Here is a 20283-nt window from a genome sequence, read left to right as displayed (position 1 = left end):
AGCTTCCAGTTAGATAACAATTACCAGAGTAACTGTTTTATCATTATCGTCCAAAAAACCCCCCACCCAAATCAAAGATGAAACACAGCAAAGATTACGAAGAATACAATGTCATAGATTGTTCTTTGAATGTTTACTTCCTGGGATCTTTTGGATTGATGCCTAGTACATAACTCTTCCCTGAAACGTTTTGTATGGCTTTCTCTAACCTTTTGGCAGGAGTTGCATCCAAGTCATTCCAGATCACTGCCCTGCAGATTTAACTTCCATTCTGGGAGTATGGCACTGGTCTGATGCATCACTGCATTAAACTGGATCTAACCGAGATTATGAATCTCCCATATTTGCATTTACCATCTTGCCATTTTACATCATACAGGAGCTGTTCACTATACAGTATTTAGCAGGTCACTGGGTTGCCCAATCACTAACTGTACATAAAAACTGTACAACAGAGTAATTTTAAGAAGTTGCTACATATTCTTCATTTTATGGTTCATTTCTATAGGTCAAATGTGAAGGCAGAATACAATATTAATAGAAATGCTCTGAACAGTGTGGAAGAACTGAGAGATCTTGGGGTCCATGTTCATAGGACACTCAAAGCTACTCTGTCAGTTGATAGCGCTGTTAAGAAGGTATATAATGTGTAGGCCTTCACTAACTGTGGGATTGAGCTCAAGAGCCATGAGGTAATGTTCTGGCTAAACAAGATATTGGATAGAGCCCACTTGTGTTCAGTTCTGGTCATTTCATTACAGGAAAGATGTGGATGTTATAGAGAGGGTACAGATGATATTTACAAGATGTTACCTAGCTTGGAGAGCATGCCTTCTGAGGACAGGTTGAGTGAACTTGGTTTTTTTTCTCCTTGGAGTGATGGAGGATGAGGTGTGACCTGGGAGAGGGTACAAGATAATGAGAGGCATTGATCGTGTGGATGGTCAGAGGCTTTTTACCCCAAGGTTGAAATGGCTAACATAAGGGGGAATAGATTTAAGGTGCTTGGGAGTAAGTACAGGGGCATGCAAGAGGTAAGTTTTTCCACACAAAGAGTGGTGGGTGCATGGAATGCGCTGGTAGCAATAGTGGTGGAGGCAGGTACAATAGGATATTTTAGACTATTAGATAGGAACAGAACATGGAACTGAGAGAAATAGAGAGGGAAAGTCTAGGCCAGTCGTTCTCAACTTTTTTCTTTCCACCCACATACCATCTTAAGCAATCCCTTACTAATTACAGAGCACTGATGGCATAGGGAATATTTAAAGTGTTATGTGAGTGGAAAGAAAAAAGACTGAGAACCACTGTTCTAGGCAGTTTAGAGTTTAGGTTATTAGATTGACACAACGCTGTGAGCTGAAGGGTTTGTAACGTGCTATAGATTTATCCGTTCTCTAACCTTCTTCTAGATGTGACCTGCACACATCTTACCCTCCAACCATGTCATAAAGGAAATGTTCCAAGACAGGGCAAGTAATACAAGAGCCTTTGGTTCTGTATTTACATAAAATGTTATCTTTCTCTTGTCAATTTTACATTGTGCTGTACCATTAATAGCCATACCTGGTTCAATATTATAACCAAATACATGAGCTAATAGGCGATCATGTGTACCTGTTTGATGGTAAAGTCATTGATAAGATGGTGGTTGTGTTCATTCAGGTTGCAGTGCAATGACACGCAGTCACTCTGGTAAAGCAGATCCTGCAGAGTATAAACTCGCTGAACACCCAGAGCTCTCTCCATTCCGTCAGGCAAGTACGGATCATAAAATATTATATTAAATCCAAAGATTTTAGCTCGAACTGCAACAGCCTGGCCAACGCGACCTGCAAAACAACAAAGAGAACTTTGCAGTAAGTGTGACTACAAGCAGTACTACTAACAAAGGTTCTCAAAGTCACCAATTCAGTAAAGAAACAAATTGTACTTGTGTCATTATTTTAACAAAGTAAATCAATCATAGTGTTTCATTTCTGTGTTAGAAGGAAATTTAATTATTATATAAAGTTTGATCAGAGGTTTCAGAAAAGACAAACATAATGGAGAGATAAATGGTCCTTTTTTTCACTGCAACCCATCAGTTGTTCCCCTCACTCCATTAAATGCCCAAAGGGCTACATTTTGGCATGGGAGCCAAGTGTGAATGTTAGTCTTCATGTAAGAGTCACAGGATTCCTGCAGAGAGAAAGTTTGCTACATTCTCAGCTGGCTTGCCTTGGTTAAGACCAGAAATATGGCAAGCTGGCTCTGGGTCAATTAACACAAGAACAGCATCTGCAGAATCCCTGAAGGGGTCAATAGGAGGGATATGCCAGCGTTGTAAACACAGGATATCAGGAAAATGGGGCCACAGGGAGAAATGAAAAGCAAAGTTAAAACAAACTATTCCTTTTATCAGCATGTGAAAATAAAAATTCATGCCAGTCATGCTTGGTCTGAAAGGAGCAGCTTTAATTTAACAATATCTCTACAACCTTAGAATGCAGCTTTCTGATTGCAGGCAGGCATGCAAATTAGGTATATTGATAAAACTTTGGCACAGATAGCTTAGTGGTTAAACATGACGCAAATGCAGAACCAGCAACCCGGGTTCAAATCCTGTCTTGTTTGTAAGTTTGTACCTTCTTCCTGTGTCTGTATGAGTTTCCTCCCACCGTTCAAAACATACCAGAGATTGGGTGTAATTGAGCAGCACAGACTCAAGGGCTGAAAGGGCCTGTTACTGAGCTATATGTCTAAATTAATTTAAAAAAAAATTAAATATTATGATTCTGTATGTTGAAATTTAAATTAAAAAAATTAAAATTCCTAAATAGAAAACAATTGTGAAGTGGATAGAATTCAGGTGATTCTCTTTTCCCCATTCATACCTATCAACGTTAGGTCCTAAATTTACATCATTGTAACTTTCAAGAGGTATTTCCTATTTAATGCTATCATTTCATGATCAAGCTTTAGAACTATTATTGCCGTGACAATTAACAACTTACAGAAGTTAAAGGCAAACAACATGCTTGAAGGCTTTCTATCAAAATCTGTAAGATATTCCCAACTACAGATCAAAACTGACAAAGCTGGACATTGTCCCTACAAGGATGTTTTTCCAATTTGCCGTAATAAGTTGTTTAATAATGGCATCATTTGCAACTTGTTGTCATGGCAATTTCTGGTTAAATGGAGTTTTAATTGGCCATGACAAGGACAACTGTTATGGCCTGGGCTGAGGGGCCTGACACATACTTAATGAAGAGTTTCTGATGAAGAAGAACAGCTGCAGCATAATCACTAGGTCATTAAACAAACAGCTTCAAAATTGGATTCAATTTCACGCCCATTGGGAAACTGGCCCGGGAAGATGGATGAGATTTTATCAACATCAGTCTTGCACCTTACAATGTAACAAGGTGCTGCACGCCATTTGTTTCCGACTTACTAAAGCTGGAACTATGACAAGAAGCAAGTTGTGCTAATATTTCCAGTAAGGTGCCAGGTACTGGGTCTCCATTGGACAGGGAGAACTTGTGCACAGCACATGGGAGCCTGCACGTTAAGTTCTAGGGATTAGGGGAAAACCTCATCACTGATCGCTTATTGATTGTAGCCTTTTCACCCAGTGCACAACTAAGCCACCATTCTGGTCCCTGCCTCAATAACCATCCTTGTTCAAGACATGCATGCATCTTCACAGAAAGTCTTATGTATCTTCACCCCATCCCTTTGCAATTTCCCTCACCTCCCTGGTCACCTCCATAGATGAAATTGTGCTGTGGTGGTTATGATGAGAATCCTTTAGGTACTAATGCCTTTCCCGTGATCAGTTGGTTCCTGACTGGAAATATATACTTCCTGCTTCAGAGGCTAGTTCACAACAGGTAAAACAATTCCACAACCATTTGTAGGGATCCAATGGGGCACGACTGCTAGACATGTTGAAGTACATAACATGCAGGTTAATAGAGAACTGATAACAAGTGGAGGCCAGTATTCTAGCCTGGCCATCTCCTGTGGCTCTGTGTGATTTCCATTGTGACAGTCATGCAGCAGTGGGAAGGGTTAATGCAAGTTTGGTATTTTTCACCAATAGCCTCCCTAACAACCAATGACAGGCCGAATGGCCGAGTTCACCTGGCTCACGTAGATTTGAACACCAAACAGGACCCAATGACAGGCCGAATGGCCGAGTTCACCTGGCTCACGTAGATTTGAACACCAAACAGGACCCAATGACAGGCCGAATGGCCGAGTTCACCTGGCTCACGTGGACTTGAACACCAAACAGGACCCAATGACAGGCCGACTGGCCGAGTTCACCTGGCTCACGTAGACTTGAACACCAAACAGGACCAACAAAACAATGCTAAGGGCTATGTGGTGTTGCTCAAGCTGATTGGTCCATGTTCAGTTCAAATTTGTGACAGCTCCTATGATCTCTGGAGTCCTACTAAACTCAGCATGCTATTGCCACCAACACGATCAGTGCATTCATTTCCTGCTACAATAGCATGTGACAGGAGAACACCGATGAACAAGATATTCTAATTAGATTTAGTTGCAACGTTTTATAACATTGACTTTGTACATCATTTGAATGCAGGTCAGATTACACTGGACAATGAAGATTTTGCTTCATGAACATTTTTGGTTGTATATTATGTATTTGGGGCTACTGATCATGAAAATCACAAACTGATTTTTTAGATATAACCTATTTTTGTAATTTCCTTTCATATTTTAAGTCTACCTCAAGCACACAAACCATGAGGTGCAATACAACATTGAAAATTAATTTTCTGCATTTGCATTTCGACTCCTTCCCTGGTGATTTTGGTGCAGTCAGTGATGAACTGGGTGAAAGGTTTCACCAGGATATCGTGACCATGGAAAAGTGGTATCAGGGTAACTAGAATCCATCAATGATGGCCGACTATTGTTGGACACTAACGTGAGAGGCATCAGATGCTGAGTACAAAAGAAAAACAGTGGCAAAATATTTTTGGGTCAGTTGAACTAATGCACTGCTTCAGCAACATGTTAAATTCAATAAAAGTTTTTATTAATGTTTCTCCAACTTTCTATGTGGTACAGCAAATCTGAAATTATCTTTGTGTTCAGATTGAAGTTGTCTATCATAATCACCCAATTTTTTTTTTCAGGAAGCAAACCTATTGTGGTTCCATGTTATCAAGGTAATAAATAACTCAGCATAGATCTCTCATGAAAAGTCTCACAACATTTGTAATTGCAGCTTACAAGAAAGAAATTACAAAATAGATCTGGCATACTGTGTTTATCCTGACCTTCACTTCAGTGTTTATGTGATCACAAAATTTGGCTAAGTGTTTTCAGCCTGCATTTGAATAACGCCTTTAACACAGAAGAGTGCTGAAAGTTGCACTACAATTGGTAGAGAAACAAAAAGGTTGAGTAGAAAGATCCCAGTCACTAGTAGACAAAATGTGTGATGTGTTGTACGTTATCAATGAAAATCTTTGAGAAGGCACTGATGGAAAGTAGCTGTTGTTTTTGTCCTCTGGCTTGTAGCCTCTCACCGACAAAAACCAGGAACTGGCACAAGGACCCCAACAGTTTCATTTCTGTGCATTCTCTCTTACAGCTACCCTGATCAAAAGAGGTCAAGAAACATGATGTGCACGAAAACAGTTAAGAGGAAAAATACATTTCAGTTCAAAATGAGAATATACCATGAAGCAGAACAAGCCAAATATTTTTAGAAGGATTAAAAATGGTTTATCAAATAACAGAGGCTGCATTCATACCTCAACGTGCAGAGAAGTTGAAGGCTCATTTACCAGTATGATATATTTAGATAGTTTTGGTAACATGAACTACTGAATCAGAGTTTATTAGCCTCATTTCCTGTTTTCAGATGAAGGAATTAACATCTGGACTATACTTCACTCTTGGGTATTGTTTTCTTTGTATCCATGAACCTTTATAGATGTTTCTTATTAAAAGTAGCTATAGTCAACCATTTTGTATTCTTTCGGAAGTGGTGCAAATGAGCTTCCGAGAACGTCTTTCAGAGGGAGGCAAACAAAATAATTTTGACCAAATTGTGACCCTCTGAATGATCAACACACCAGTTTTTCTTTTGTTGAAACTGAATACCTAATCACAAGGTCAGACCAACACCATGCCAACTAAATTAACAGGGAACATCATGTAACATTAAAAAAACCAACAAGGTATTTTGAACAAAATGCATTTGGATCACTTGCTTGTTTGGGATACAGCCAACTTGGAGCAAGATCAACATCAAGATGGAAAACATTAAGCCCTTACACTGGAATGCAAGTACAAGTTCATGTAAATCAAAGAAACATAGCTACACAGATGAAACAATGGGTGTTATTAGTAATACTTCAATCAAGAAATCATGGTTATGCAACCTTAATTCTCCCTCCTTTTAAATTAATAATCCAAAGCTGAGGAACTTCCATGCCTGTGACGACTGCTTCTCACTAATTCACTGAAAGTTGGGCCTTGTGGACTTTACACCGTGAGGCAGACTAACTAAAGCCAAGTTATTTGAATCATTCTTCTTTCCTCTCTGCTCCTCATATGGCAACAAATCCCATAGTAGGTCTATTTAAACCAATCCATTAAAAAGTAGTTCAAAGGTTAAAATAAGCCTCCATTTATTTTCTGATTGGTTAAATTAGCACATTCAATACCTTCAAACATTTTCTTCTGCAAAAATGAAATCATTTTTAAAAGAAGCATTAATGACCCAGAGTACTGAATTTAAAAATTATGTGAAAAATTGATAAAATGATGTAAACAATTTACAATCAGCAGAATTACAGATGTTATCTAAAGATTACTTTAACCACAATTATACCACTAATAAAATTCTTAGCATCTGATGCTGCAAAAGAAAATAATGGTGCTAACTGAAAGTAAAGTGGGACAAGTTTAACACTGCCACTACTTGTTAGAAAGTTAGAATGGATGTCCCAACACAAACAAGCTCTGATGACTTCCTTGGGACCAGAATATAATTTGAATCCCTTGCAGTTTTCCTGTTAGGCCAAGTCTAGTAGGAACATGTGCCAACTAGGAAGAGACCAATCGGAGTAAATTGTTCACGACTGTTGGAGTAGACAAACAATTCCTTTCTACTCCACCTGAAAGTGCACCCACCCCCAGAAATTAATCAACTCATCAAGGTTAAGGCTCTCAAATAGATTAACCTATATTTCCATGAAAAGCATTTTTTTTAAAAAATTTTTTTATTTTTCACACCATAAATCACATTAACCATGGTACACACTTTTTCCTTTTCACACATATACAGTGCCATTTTCTCCCCCCCTCCCTCCTCCCATCCCACCCTCCCTACCTCCCCCCTCCCGTCCATTTAAGGTATAGAATCTAGGATACATTAAACCAGTCAGACAATGTTGTCATTCAATAAAAATACACCAGAAATTCCACTGAGTCCATTCTTTTCATTTCCTTTTCCTTCCGTTAACTTAGGTAGTGATTGTCCCCGGTAGGTTTTCGCTATTGTGTTTCATGTAAGGCTCCCATATTTGTTCGAATATTTCAATATTATTTCTTAAACTATATGTTATTTTTTCTAATGGAATACATTTATTCATTTCTATATACCATTGTTGTATTTTCAAATTATTTTCCAATTTCCAGGTTGACATAATACATTTTTTTGCAACGGCTAGAGCTATCTTAACAAATCTTTTTTGTGCATCCTCCAAATCAATTCCAAATTCTTTGTTTTTTATGTTACTTAGGAGGAAGATCTCTGGATTCTTTGGTATATTGTTTTCTGTTATTTTATTTAATATCTGATTTAGATCTTCCGAAAATTTTTCTACTGTCTCACATGTCCAGATTGCATGAATTGTTGTTCCCATTTCTTTTTTACATCGAAAACATCTATCAGATACTGTTGGGTCCCATTTATTTAACTTTTGAGGTGTAATGTATAGCCTGTGTATCCAGTTATATTGTATCATACGTAACCTCGTATTTATTGTATTTCTCATCGTTCCAGAGCATAACTTCTCCCATGTTTCCTTTTTTATCTTTATATTTAAATCTTGTTCCCATTTTTGTTTAGTTTTACCATTTGTTTCCTCATTCTCCTTTTCTTGCAGTTTAATATACATATTTGTTATAAATCTTTTGATTATCACATATTCAAGGTTACTTCCCTCTGGTAACCTCAGACTGCTTCCCAATTTGTCCTTCAAGTAGGATCTCAATTGGTAATATGCCAGCACTGTATCTTGAGTTATATTGTATTTATCTTTCATTTGCATGAAAAGCATTTTTAACACAATCACTCAATATCAGAATATCAACATGCGGCAACAGTTAAAATGGCGACCAACCTACCGAAACCGATGAGCCCGAGTGTTTCCCCCCGGATTCTGGCTGCTCCTGACGCCACCTCCCTGATCTGCTCGACACTCTGTACTCGGGTCCCCTCACGTAGTGCCTGGTATAGCCACGTATTCCGTCGGTACAAGTTAAGGATGTGACAGAGGGTGGAATCGGCAGTCTCCTCCACGGCTGCAGCTGGGATGTTACACACAGCAATCCCTGAGTAAGGAAGGGCATAAGGGCATCAGGGCAGGGCAAAGACAGCGAAACTGCAACAAGCTCGAATCATATATCTGCCTTCATCCATGAGGGGTTTCTTTAAATCAAGCATTTATTGGTGATGTCACTTTTACAGAAAACGGTGTTGTTCAGGCAGCAAAAGGTACTGAAATACAAACAGAAATGCAGGTTTTCCCACTGCTCCCCAAGGAGGAACAAGCACTTCTCACAAGAGAATGCACAAGCTATAGACAGGTTCTAGAGTCAGCGGCCAGATCAGGGTCATAGAGGCAGCTGCATCTTGGCTGAGGACACAGAAGGGAACAGAGTTAGAAAAGGGTTCCAGAGGCAGGGTTGGGATCCCAGAGAAACATTTGTAATTCACACTGCATGAAGGGTTTATAGGGAAATCGGAATTAGACTGGATGGGATATTAAAGACAGATGGAGAGCGGAATTAGATGGGAGCAAAGATTGAAAATTGTGCAGAGAATTAAGATATTCAAATTGACACGAGATTGAAAGCACAGATTTTGAGGTGATGTACGATTCAAAAGCAAACATTTTTAAAAGCTGACATGGTCACTCAAGCAGTTGTAATGAGAAACCTGACATCCAGAATTTGATGAAGAAGCACAGATGACCAATTCATTAATTTATTTTTTAAATTTCAGGCTCTTTGCCTTCATTTTGTCTTCACATTGGACATGAACCACATTTCCCTAAAGTTACCCTCAATACCACTGTCATGGTCCTGTAGGTCAATTGGCTTTCTCGAATGAATGATGACAATTGATGACCAACCCATTTTATTTTCCCCCAGGGTTCCAACCTGCAACAATTTGTTTCTCATCATTAGATGCTTTGTTGACTTGCTGAGTTCCTCCAGCAGTTGTTTATTAATCCAGATCCCAGCATCTGCAGTCCCTTGTGTCTAGATTATCCACTCTTTGCCGTGAAATCACCACATTTTCCTTAGAGATGTAGATTTATACCGAGCTATGGTTTCATGGGTATTATTCTCCCACCATACCCAGGTTAATATTCTTCATCCTGAATCAAGTCAGGCAGCCTGTTGAGTCAGGGAGGAAGGGGTTGAACCTAGACCAACTACATCCTCATTCACTAACGAGATTCTTTATTTCTCAGTCACCAGTTAGGAATACAGTAATTTATTTTCCAATATGAAACTGGTTGAAGATGAGCTCAACTCATTTATGTCAATACATTAAGATTTGGTTGTCAAACTATTATTACTATGTTGTGTGCACCTTTATTTATTAAACATCAGAACAACATAAAAAGTTAATAATCTGATGTCAACATGCACTTCTTGTCTTGTTTCCCTAATTAGAAATTCATACAATCACATTTATAACACAAATTGGTTGGATAAATTCATCTGCTGAGAAATTCAGTCGTGTTAAAAATGAACAGCAGTTACAAAATGCTGTACATTGCTTCAAAGTTAATTCCATTAGAAGGGACAGTAACAGTACAAAACAAGGATGCCAATATTTGATGTGTTCAGTACTTCTGAATGGAGGGAAATATCCGATACTTTTGCCCCTCACAGAGAAGAAATGTAATACAGTAATTACATCATGGAAGGTGTACTTCTCTCGTGTATAAATGTAAGTTCAGGAATATGTGTAAGTATAAATGTCAAGAATCCAGATTACATTATCCTTCAAATTGTTCCTGGAAGCTTAAACTCCAGTTCAACTGAAGACTACAGCTCATTTTGACAGATTTTAGTGCCGCCGAAAAAATATTTTTTAAAATTTAATATGCTTTTGATTCTGGCAAGGACTATCTTCCAGGTAGAAAGAGTGGGCAGGAAATGTGATCGAAAACACTCACCCATATAACTAACCTGTGGATATTAGGAATAGCATTATGATCAGCAATGCACATCCCACTCTTTGGAATCCCTTTTCTAAATTTCTCTGGCTTCCTCAAACCCCAATTCTTAATTTTTGTTTTAAATTCTCCCCACTCTCTCAAAAATTCCTCCAATGCCATACTGTCCACAATTCACATGAAGAAGCACGGTATGCTTCTCATGTAAAAACCCTGTGATATTTTATTAAGAATAAAATGTGCACACCACTACTTGAACAAACCTCCAGAAGCCCTGAGTCACCAAGCTTAACAAAGCAGCCTGTGTCTTCAAGACTCAAAAGAAAATATTTTAAGTATGGGGGGGTGGGTAACCTGAGGCATTCTTGTAAATCTAAAGCAGCTCTGTGATGGTTAAAAAATATGACAAGGAAAATTACCTGAATATTTCCGAAGGAAATAAAAGAGTAGGGCATCACTTGCACAGTCCATCCAAGCTAAAACTTAGCCTTTATTTTCATGCCAATAGGTGAATAATTGGACTCAATGGGATGTTAAAGGTGGATATACAGCTCTTTGATTCAAGTCAATGGAATACCAGAAGGATTTCAGCACATTGCAGAATGCATCATTCTGCACTAGCTGTGCAGCTGGGAGGCCATTCTCTCTCGCTGCCAGAAACTTAGGTTTAAGCCTGACCTCAGGCGCTGTCAATGTGGAGTTTACATATTCTCCCTGTAAAAGTGTGGGTTTCTCCTGGGAGCTTCCATCTCCTCCCACATCCCAAAGATGTGAAGTTTCTCTTGTTAATTGTCCTCTGTAAATTGCCCCTATTCTGTAGGTGAGTGGCAGAATTTGGAAGGAATTTTTGAGAGAGTAGGGAGAATTTAAAACAAAATTTAGATTAATATAGGTTTAACTCGATGGGTGAAAAGCCTATTGCTGTGGTGGATCTCCCTAGGATGTCACCACTGTAGTGAAGCCACCACCAGGAGTTGGTGATGGGAGTGTGTGAATCTGCGGAATATTGCATCTTACGTAGATTTAAGATGGTTGCCTCCAGGGCTGGCCTGTGTGTGTTCTGTGCTTAGTTAATAAATCTAGTTGTTTAAAAAGAACCCACATTTCTTTATTGTAATAAAAGAAACATCACATGGATCCTGGAGTGGAGGAAATACCAGGTGTGTGCTGCTGTGCATAGGAGTGAAAGAAACACCACAGCATGGATAGTGAGTAACAGTCAACATGAGTGGAGAAAATATAGAGAGTTTAAAAACTCCTGATGCTGTAAAGTGGACTGGAAATGTCGACCATGAGTGGACGCTGTTTAGACAAAGATTTATGCTGTACCTGCAAGCCATTTGAATCGATAGCAAACTGGACACATGGAAGATTGCATTGCCACTTACCATGGTGGAACCTAAAGCTCTAGAGGTTTTCAACACATTTATTTTGGCCGAGACAGAAGACCATAGCAAATTTGACAAGATTATTGAGATGTTTGATGAACACTGTTCTCCAAAGAAAACTTAAACCTTTGAAAGGTATGTGTTTTGCTCGCGCACGCAGCTGCAGGGAGAGAGCCTTGATACTTTTTTAATGGACTTGAAATTAAAAGCAAGGACATGCAGGATTCAATGATCCACGATCAAATTATGCTTGGAATTAATGATAAGAAAGTACGAGAGAGGTTGCTTTGAGAGATAGAGCTTACCTTAGCTGGAGCAGTGAATTAGCTCTGCAACACGCGATAAAAATTCAGTGATAGTGTAAAAGCCAGTGGAAAAAAAGGCGTAGTCATAGCCACTGTGACTGAACACACACACACACACACACACACACACAAAGAAAATATGAAATAAAAAAATGGAGGGATATTTAATTGTAAAAGATGTGGCACTAAACATGCATCAAAACAATGCACAGCTTTTCTTTTGTGTTCTTCTATTGTTTATTTATTTTTCTTTCTTTTATTCTTACTTTATGTTATAGGCGGTGAGGAGGGTGGGGGAAGAGGGAAAAATATCATTGTGTATATTTTAATGATGAACATTAGGATAGATTGTTATTGAAATGGTTCACTGGAGGAGTCACGTGATGGAATAGTGGCCGGTCGGGGAACTCCAGCCCTCTCCGGAAAAGTTTAAAAAAAAACACAGAAAACACAAAGGCACAAACACAAAAATTAAAATAAAGTGAAAGTAAAGGTGGGAAGAAAATGGCAGCGAAGAAAGAAAAGTCGAAAGCAATGGGAAGAAGAGAAGAAGAAAAGACATCAGAAGAAGAAGGTGAAGGCCTTACCTGTCCGAGGAGGCCCACTGTGGAGAGAGAAGCCCGCTACCTCAGGTCAGTCGAAGTCCCGAGCTCGGGACTATAAAAATGGCTCGCGGAGCCAAGCAAAAGTGTGCAACTGTGCATGTGCAAGACAAAAAAAACACTGATGGGAGGGGGGCCAGCTGAGGAGTCGATCTCCACAGCTGAGAATTACAGCTACAACACAACAACAGGAAGAGAACATAGAAAACAACGAGAACAAGAAAGAAGAGAGTAAAAAGAAAACAAGGAAACAACAGATGACCAACCCAGAGGAAGAAGAAGAAGAAGAAGAACACAGAAAAATGGAAGAAGAAGGGAAAGGCAAGACAATGGATATTTTTTTTAAAGAATATATGGAATCAGTAAAAGAATGGCAATCACAAGAATTTAGTGAAATAAAAAGAAGAATTAAAAGTACAGAAGAAAAAATGAATAGATTAGAGATGGTCATGTCAGATATAGGAAAAAGAGTGGACAAGGTGGAAGAACGAGAAACAGTCGTAGAAATGGAAGTAGAGGACTTAAAAGAGAAATTAGAAGAATCTAATAAAAAAGTTAAAGAGACACAAGAGCTGTTAGCTCAGAAGATAGATATAATGGCAAATTATAATAGAAGAAATAATATAAAGGTAGTGGGCCTTAAGGAAGATGAAGAAGGCAAGAATATGAGAGAATTTATAAAAGATTGGATCCCCAGGGTCCTAGGAAGACCAGAATTACAGGAAGAAATGGAAATAGAAAGGGCACATAGAACATTAGCCCCTAAACCACAGCCACAACAAAAACCAAGATCCATCTTAGTAAAATTCCTAAGATATACAAGAGAAAATATATTGGAGAAAGCAATGAAGAAAATAAGACAAAAAGCCACTGGAATACAAAGGTCAAAAAATTTTTTTCTATCCAGACATAAGTTTTGAACTCCTGAAGAGGAGAAAGGAGTTTAATACAGCAAAAGCGATCCTATGGAAAAAAGGATATAAATTTATGCTAAAGTACCCAGCGGTACTTAAAATAGTTATTCCAGGGCAGCAAAACAGGCTATTCTCGGATCCGGAGGAAGCACGAAAATTTGCAGAACAACTACAAAACAGACAGAGAGATGAAGACATGTAACGAGAGCAAAAATGACCACGAACTATATATATATATATGTGTGTGTATGTATATATGTGTGTACATGAGTGTATGCGTATTTAAAGGAAAATATATAGAGTATAGATAAAAATTAATAAGGGAAAGAAAGGGAAGAGAGGAAGTAAGGAGGGAATTAAGAGAGTGACCTTTGTTGTATATGAAAATTAGAATCTTTTCTGGGAGGGGCTGGGTGGGGAGGAGTTACGGTCACTGCGAAATCAGTTGACGCTTGCAAGTGAATTCGCAAATCCAAATGGAGAGGGGAGATGTGGTTGCCCGACAAGAGATAAAGGGCAACTCAGGAAGGGGAGGGGATAGTGGGGGTTAAAGAAATTTTAGATAGGAGAATAAGGGAAATGTTTGATGTTTTAGAAATGTTGTTTTATAAAGTGTTCAAAACAAGAAAGCAGAAATGGATAAGAAGGAAAGGTGATGATGAGGAAACGGAAAGGAAAGATAAACAAAGTATGAAATGGCTATGTTGAACTATATGACTTTAAATATTAACGGAATACATAACCAAATCAAAAGGAAGAAACTACTAAATTTACTGAAAAAAGAAAAAATTGATATAGCATTCATGCAAGAAACACACTTAACTGAAATGGAGCACAAGAAATTAAAGAGAGGTTGGATAGGACATGTAACAGCAGCGTCATATAATTCAAAAGCTAGAGGAGTAGCTATATTAATCAGTAAAAATGTACCAATTAAAATAGAAGAGGAAATAATAGATCCAGCAGGGAGATATGTAATGATAAAATGTCAGATATATTCGGAGTTTTAGAATTTACTCATTGTATATTCACCTAACGAAGAAGATCAAAAATTTATGCAAGATATTTTTTTGAAGATAGCAGGCACGCAAGGGAACATACTAATAGGAGGGGATTTCAACCTTAATTTGGATTCAAACATGGATAAAACTGGGAAAAAAATTAACAGAAAGAACAAAGTAACCAAATTTATAATTAAATCGATGCAAGAAATGCAACTTTTGGATATATGGAGGAAACAACACTCAAAGGAAAAGGAATATTCATATTACTCGGGTAGACATAAAACATACTCAAGAATAGACCTATTACTGTTATCAGCTCGTATGCAAGACAGAGTTAGAAAAACAGAATATAAAGCTAGAATATTATCAGACCACTCACCCCTGATATTGACAATAGAGTTAGAGGACATCCCTCCAAGAATGTATAGATGGAGATTAAACTCCATGCTATTTAAAAGGCAGGATTTTAGAGAATTCATTGAAAGACAAATTAAAATGTACTTTGAAATAAATACGGAATCAGTGAAAGATAAGTTTATACTATGGGACGCAATGAAAGCGTTCATCAGAGGGCAAATAATAAGTTATGTAACCAAGATGAAGCAGGACTACAATCAGGAAACAGAGCAGTTGGAAAGGGAAATAGCAAATATATAAAAAGAATTAGCAATGAAGGAAGACACGACTAAAAGAAGAGAATTGGCAGATAAAAAAATAAAACATGAAACACTACAAACATAAGGTGGAGAAGAACATAATGAAGACAAAACAGAAATATTATGAACTAGGAGAAAAAACGCACAAAATTCTAGCATGGCAGCTTAAGACAGAACAAAGTAAGAGAATGATATTGGCATCAAGGAAAAAAGACAAACAAATCACATGTAATCCAACGGAGATTAATGAAAACTTCAGAGAATTCTACGAACAATTATACCAAACTGAAAACGAAGGGAAAGAAGACAAAATAGATGAATTTTTAACTAAAATTGAACTACCGAAATTACAAGAGGAACAAAATAAATTAACAGAACCATTTGAAATAGTAGAAATACAAGAGATAATAAAAAAAACTACCGAATAATAAAACACCAGGAGAAGATGGATTCCCAATAGAATTCTATAAAACATTTAAAGATTTATTAATTCCTCCCCTCCTGGAAATAATCAACCAGATTGATAAAACACAAAGCTTACCAGATTCATGCAAAACAGCAATAATTACAATAATACCAAAGACAGGGAAAGATCCACTCGCACCAGCATCATATAGACCAATATCTTTACTTAACACAGATTATAAGATAATAGCTAAACTATTAGCAAACAGATTAGCCGACTATGTACCAAAAATAGTAAATCTAGACCAAACTGGATTTATTAAAAAAAGACGAACAACAGACAACATTTGTAAATTTATTAACTTAATTCATGCAGTAGAAGGAAATAAAGCTCCAACAGTCGCGGTGGCTTTAGACGCAGAGAAGGCCTTTGACAGAGTAGAATGGAATTATTTATTCAAAGTACTACAAAAATTCATTTTACCAGAGAAATATATTAATTGGATTAAAGCATTATATAAGGGGCCATTGGCGAAAGTGACAGTAAATGGATATATATCAAAACAATTTAAATTAAGCAGATCAACAAGGCAGGGATGCCCACTATCGCCCTTATTGTTCGCGTTAGCCATAGAACCACTAGCAGAACTGATAAGAACAGAAAATAAAATAAAAGGGATAAAAATAAAAGACAAGGAATATAAAATCAGTTTATTTGCAGATGACATTATAGTATACTTAACAGAACCAGAGATATCAATAAAAGAATTACATAAGAAATTGAAGGAATATGGAGAAGTGCCGGGATACAAGATTAGCGCAAATAAAAGTGAAGCAATGCCAATGAATAATGCGGATTTCTCAAAATTTAAGAAAGAATCACCATTCAGGTGGCAAATGCAAGCAATACGATACCTAGGTATACAAATAAATAAAAACCTCGGCCATCTATATAAACTCAATTATTATCCACTAATGAAAAAATTACAGGACGACTTAGAGCATTGGAAAGACTTACCACTAACACTAATAGGAAGGATAATCTGTATTAAAATGAAGATTTTCCCAAGGATACAATACCTATTTCAGGCATTGCCAATACATTTGACGGAGAAATTCTTCAAGGAGTTAAAGAAAATAATAAGGAAATTTTTATGGAAAGGGGGGAAACCGAGGATAGCACTAGATAAATTAACAGAATGGTATGAACAAGGAGGCTTACAACTGCCGAACTTTAAAAATTATTATAAAGCCGCACCAGATATTATTAAGATACCTATTAGATTTTTATCAAACAAGGGAAAAGCCAGATTAGACTAGATTAGAACGAGATAAAATAGGGGAGAAGATACCCGAACATATATTATATAAATGGGATGAAAAATTGGTACAACGTAGGAATTCTCCAGTATTACATCATCTGCTCAATATTTGGAAGAAGATTCATGTAGAAAGAAATAAAACAAATTACCAACTACCAAAACTAATACTGACGCAAAATCAGCTAATCCCTTTTACAATAGATAACCTTTCCTTTAGAGAATTGGAGAAAAAAGGGATCAAAAGAATAGAAAATTGCTTTTCAGGAAATAAATTATTATCCTTTGAACAAATGAAGGAATACTACCAACTGAAATCCTACTTGAAGGACAAATTGGGAAGCAGTCTGAGGTTACGAGAGGGAAGTAATTTTGAATATGTGATTACAGACACAATGATAATCAAAAAATTTATAACAAACATGTATATTAAACTACAAGAAAAGGAGAACGAGGAAACAAATAGTAAAACTAAACAAAAATGGGAACAAGATCTAAACATAAAGATAAAGAATGAAACATGGGAGAAGTTATGCTCAGGAACTATGAGAAATACAATAAATACGAGGTTACGTATGATACAATTCAACTGGATACACAGGCTATATATTACACCTCAAAAGTTAAATAAATGGGACCCAACAGTATCTGACAGATGTTTTCGCTGTAAAAAGGAAATGGGAACAACAATTCATGCAATCTGGACATGTGAGAAAGCGAAAAAATTTTGGGAAAATCTAAACAAGATATTAAATAAAATCACAAAAAGTAATATACCAAAAAACCCAGAGATCTTCCTTCTAAGTAACATAAACAACAAAGAATCTGGACTTGATTTGGATGGTGCACAAAAAAGATTTGTTAGGATAGCCCTAGCTGTAGCAAAAAAATGTATTATGTCAGCCTGGAAATTAGAAGATAACTTGAGAATACAACAATGGTATATAGAAATGAATAAATGTATTCCATTAGAAAAAATAATATATAATTTAAGAAATAATATTACAATATTTGAACAAATATGGGAGCCATACACGAAACACAATAGAGAAAACCTACCGGGGACATCTACCACCTAAAATGACAGAAGGAGAAGGGAATGAAAAGAATTGATTCAGTGGAAATTCTTGTTTGTTTTTATTGAGTGACAACATTGTTTGACGGGTTTAATGTATCTTAGATTCTGAACTTTAAATGAATGGGAAGGGAGGTAGAGAGGGTGGGATGGGAAGATGGAGGGGGGAGAAAACAACACTATATATTTGAAAAGGAAAATGTATGTATCTTGATCAATGTGGTTTATAGTGTGAAAAATAAAAAATTTAAAAAAAAATGAAATGGTTCACTGTCAAGTATTAAGTATGAAGCTTATGGGAAAATCCAATAAGTGCAAAGAGCAGAATCACTGTGCAGAGCAATATATTTCCAAAGGGAAACAATACAAAAGTAAGTGTATACACTATAGAAGAAATTGCTCTAGGTGATACACTTTATGTGGTAGTGCCCGAAGTGAACAGTGTAGAATAGGATAAGAGAACTGTGTCATTGCAAACAAATGGAATTAATATTCCTTTCAAGCTGGACACAGGGCCAAAGGTCAATTTGATCTGTTAGCGCAACAAAAGGGTAATAAAGATGAAGCCATACATCCACACAAATCCTGTACTGCTCAAAGCATACATTGGACAGAGCATCGACACAAAAAGTACATGTAAACTCAAGATGAAAGTTAAAGATAAAGAGCACCACCTCACGTTCACAGTAGTCCCAGATGGACATGATCACTGCTTGGTGACCAAGCATGTAAAAATTTAAGCCTCATCAAGAGGGTGTACCACATTATCAGTGACAATGCACAGAACAGTGTAGAGGAAATACTGGATCAATTTCCAGATATCTTCAAGGGGTTTGGAATTCTACTATCCACCTACTATAAAATGCAGTTAAAGGAGGACGCACAGCCAGTAGTGCATGCCCTGAGGTGGGTTCCAGCACCATTGAAAGAAAAGCTCAAGCAGGAACTTGACAGAATGATGCCACTAGGAGTCATAAAGAAAGCGGAGGAGCCCACAGAATGGGTGGATTCGATGATGTGTGTTAAAAAAGAAGAATGGTGACCTATGCCTGTGCATGAACTCAAAGACTAGTATGCCAATATAAAGAAAGGACATCATCAGATTCCAACCAGGGAAGTGAGATGGCCAGTACGATAGCACAAAATACTGTACATTTAATACACCGTTTGGGTGATACTTCTGTCTGAGGATGCCTTTGGAATTTCCTCAGCTTTGGAAGTGTTCCACAGGACAATGGAAGGCATACATGGGGCACATGTGTACATGGATGACATTATCCTATATGCATCCACACAGGAGAAACATAATGAGAGATTCATCAAAGTGCTACAACACATCCAGAGGTATGGATTAAAGCTAAACAGAGAAAAATGTTAGTTTGTTTGAAGGAAATCACCTTTCTGGAAGATAAACTGTCAGAGGCAGGTGTGGAGCCAGATAAGAGCAAGGTGAAAGCAATTTTAGAGATGCCCAGACCCACTGTCAAAAAAGGCACATTGAGAGTGCTGGGAGTAATCAATTTCATTGGTAAATTCATACCAAATCTGTCTGCTAAAACAATGTACCTGAGGAAGATGCTACAGAACAAATGTGAATTCAAGTGGACACACAACTACGAGGATGAATGGGGATGACTGAAGACCATTCTAACTACAGAACCAGTGCTTTTGACTTCTTTGTGCATCCAGAAAAGATTAAAATATCTATGGATGCTTCAAAAGATGGAATAGGTGCTGTGGTGCTTCAGGCTGTAGGAGACGTTTGGAGGCCAGTAGCATATGCATCAAGGATGATGACAATATCTGAATGTCGATATGAACAAATCGAGAAAGAGTATCCAAATCTGGACTCAAGGAATTTCACAGTTTTGTGTACGGTCTACCAACATTCGTGGCAGAGACAGACCACAAGTCATAAATTGCGATAATCAAGACAACCGTCAGTGAAATGCTGAGAATCCAAACGTTGAGGATCCAAACGTTGAGGATGACGCTAGAACGTTATGACTTTGAATTGGTGTACACACTAGGGAAACCTAGGTGTTAGCTGATGCATTATCCAGGGCAACGATGCATAGTGAAGCACATAGAGAACGTTCCAGAGACTGACATGAATCTGATCACTGAATCTCTTCCCGTATCTGACATGAAATCCAAT

General features: G+C 37.5%; 1 protein-coding gene across 9 annotated transcripts in view; it reads right to left on the bottom strand.

Moving 5' to 3' along the window:
• Window positions 1-20283, bottom strand: part of LOC138744119 (C-terminal-binding protein 2) — a 202761-nt gene that overhangs the window by 18415 nt on the left and 164063 nt on the right. For all 9 annotated transcript variants that reach the window (XM_069899714.1, XM_069899716.1, XM_069899713.1 and 6 more), the window contains 2 exons: window positions 8389-8595; window positions 1618-1832 (listed from right to left, as the gene is read on the bottom strand). In XM_069899714.1, coding sequence (XP_069755815.1) covers window positions 1618-1832; window positions 8389-8595 — 422 coding nt within the window. The remainder of the gene's footprint in view (window positions 1-1617; window positions 1833-8388; window positions 8596-20283) is intronic.

This window comes from Narcine bancroftii, chromosome 10 (assembly GCF_036971445.1).
Source record: "Narcine bancroftii isolate sNarBan1 chromosome 10, sNarBan1.hap1, whole genome shotgun sequence".
Taxonomy (NCBI): Eukaryota; Metazoa; Chordata; class Chondrichthyes; order Torpediniformes; family Narcinidae; genus Narcine; species Narcine bancroftii.
This window is presented reverse-complemented; position numbering and strand designations above follow the sequence as displayed.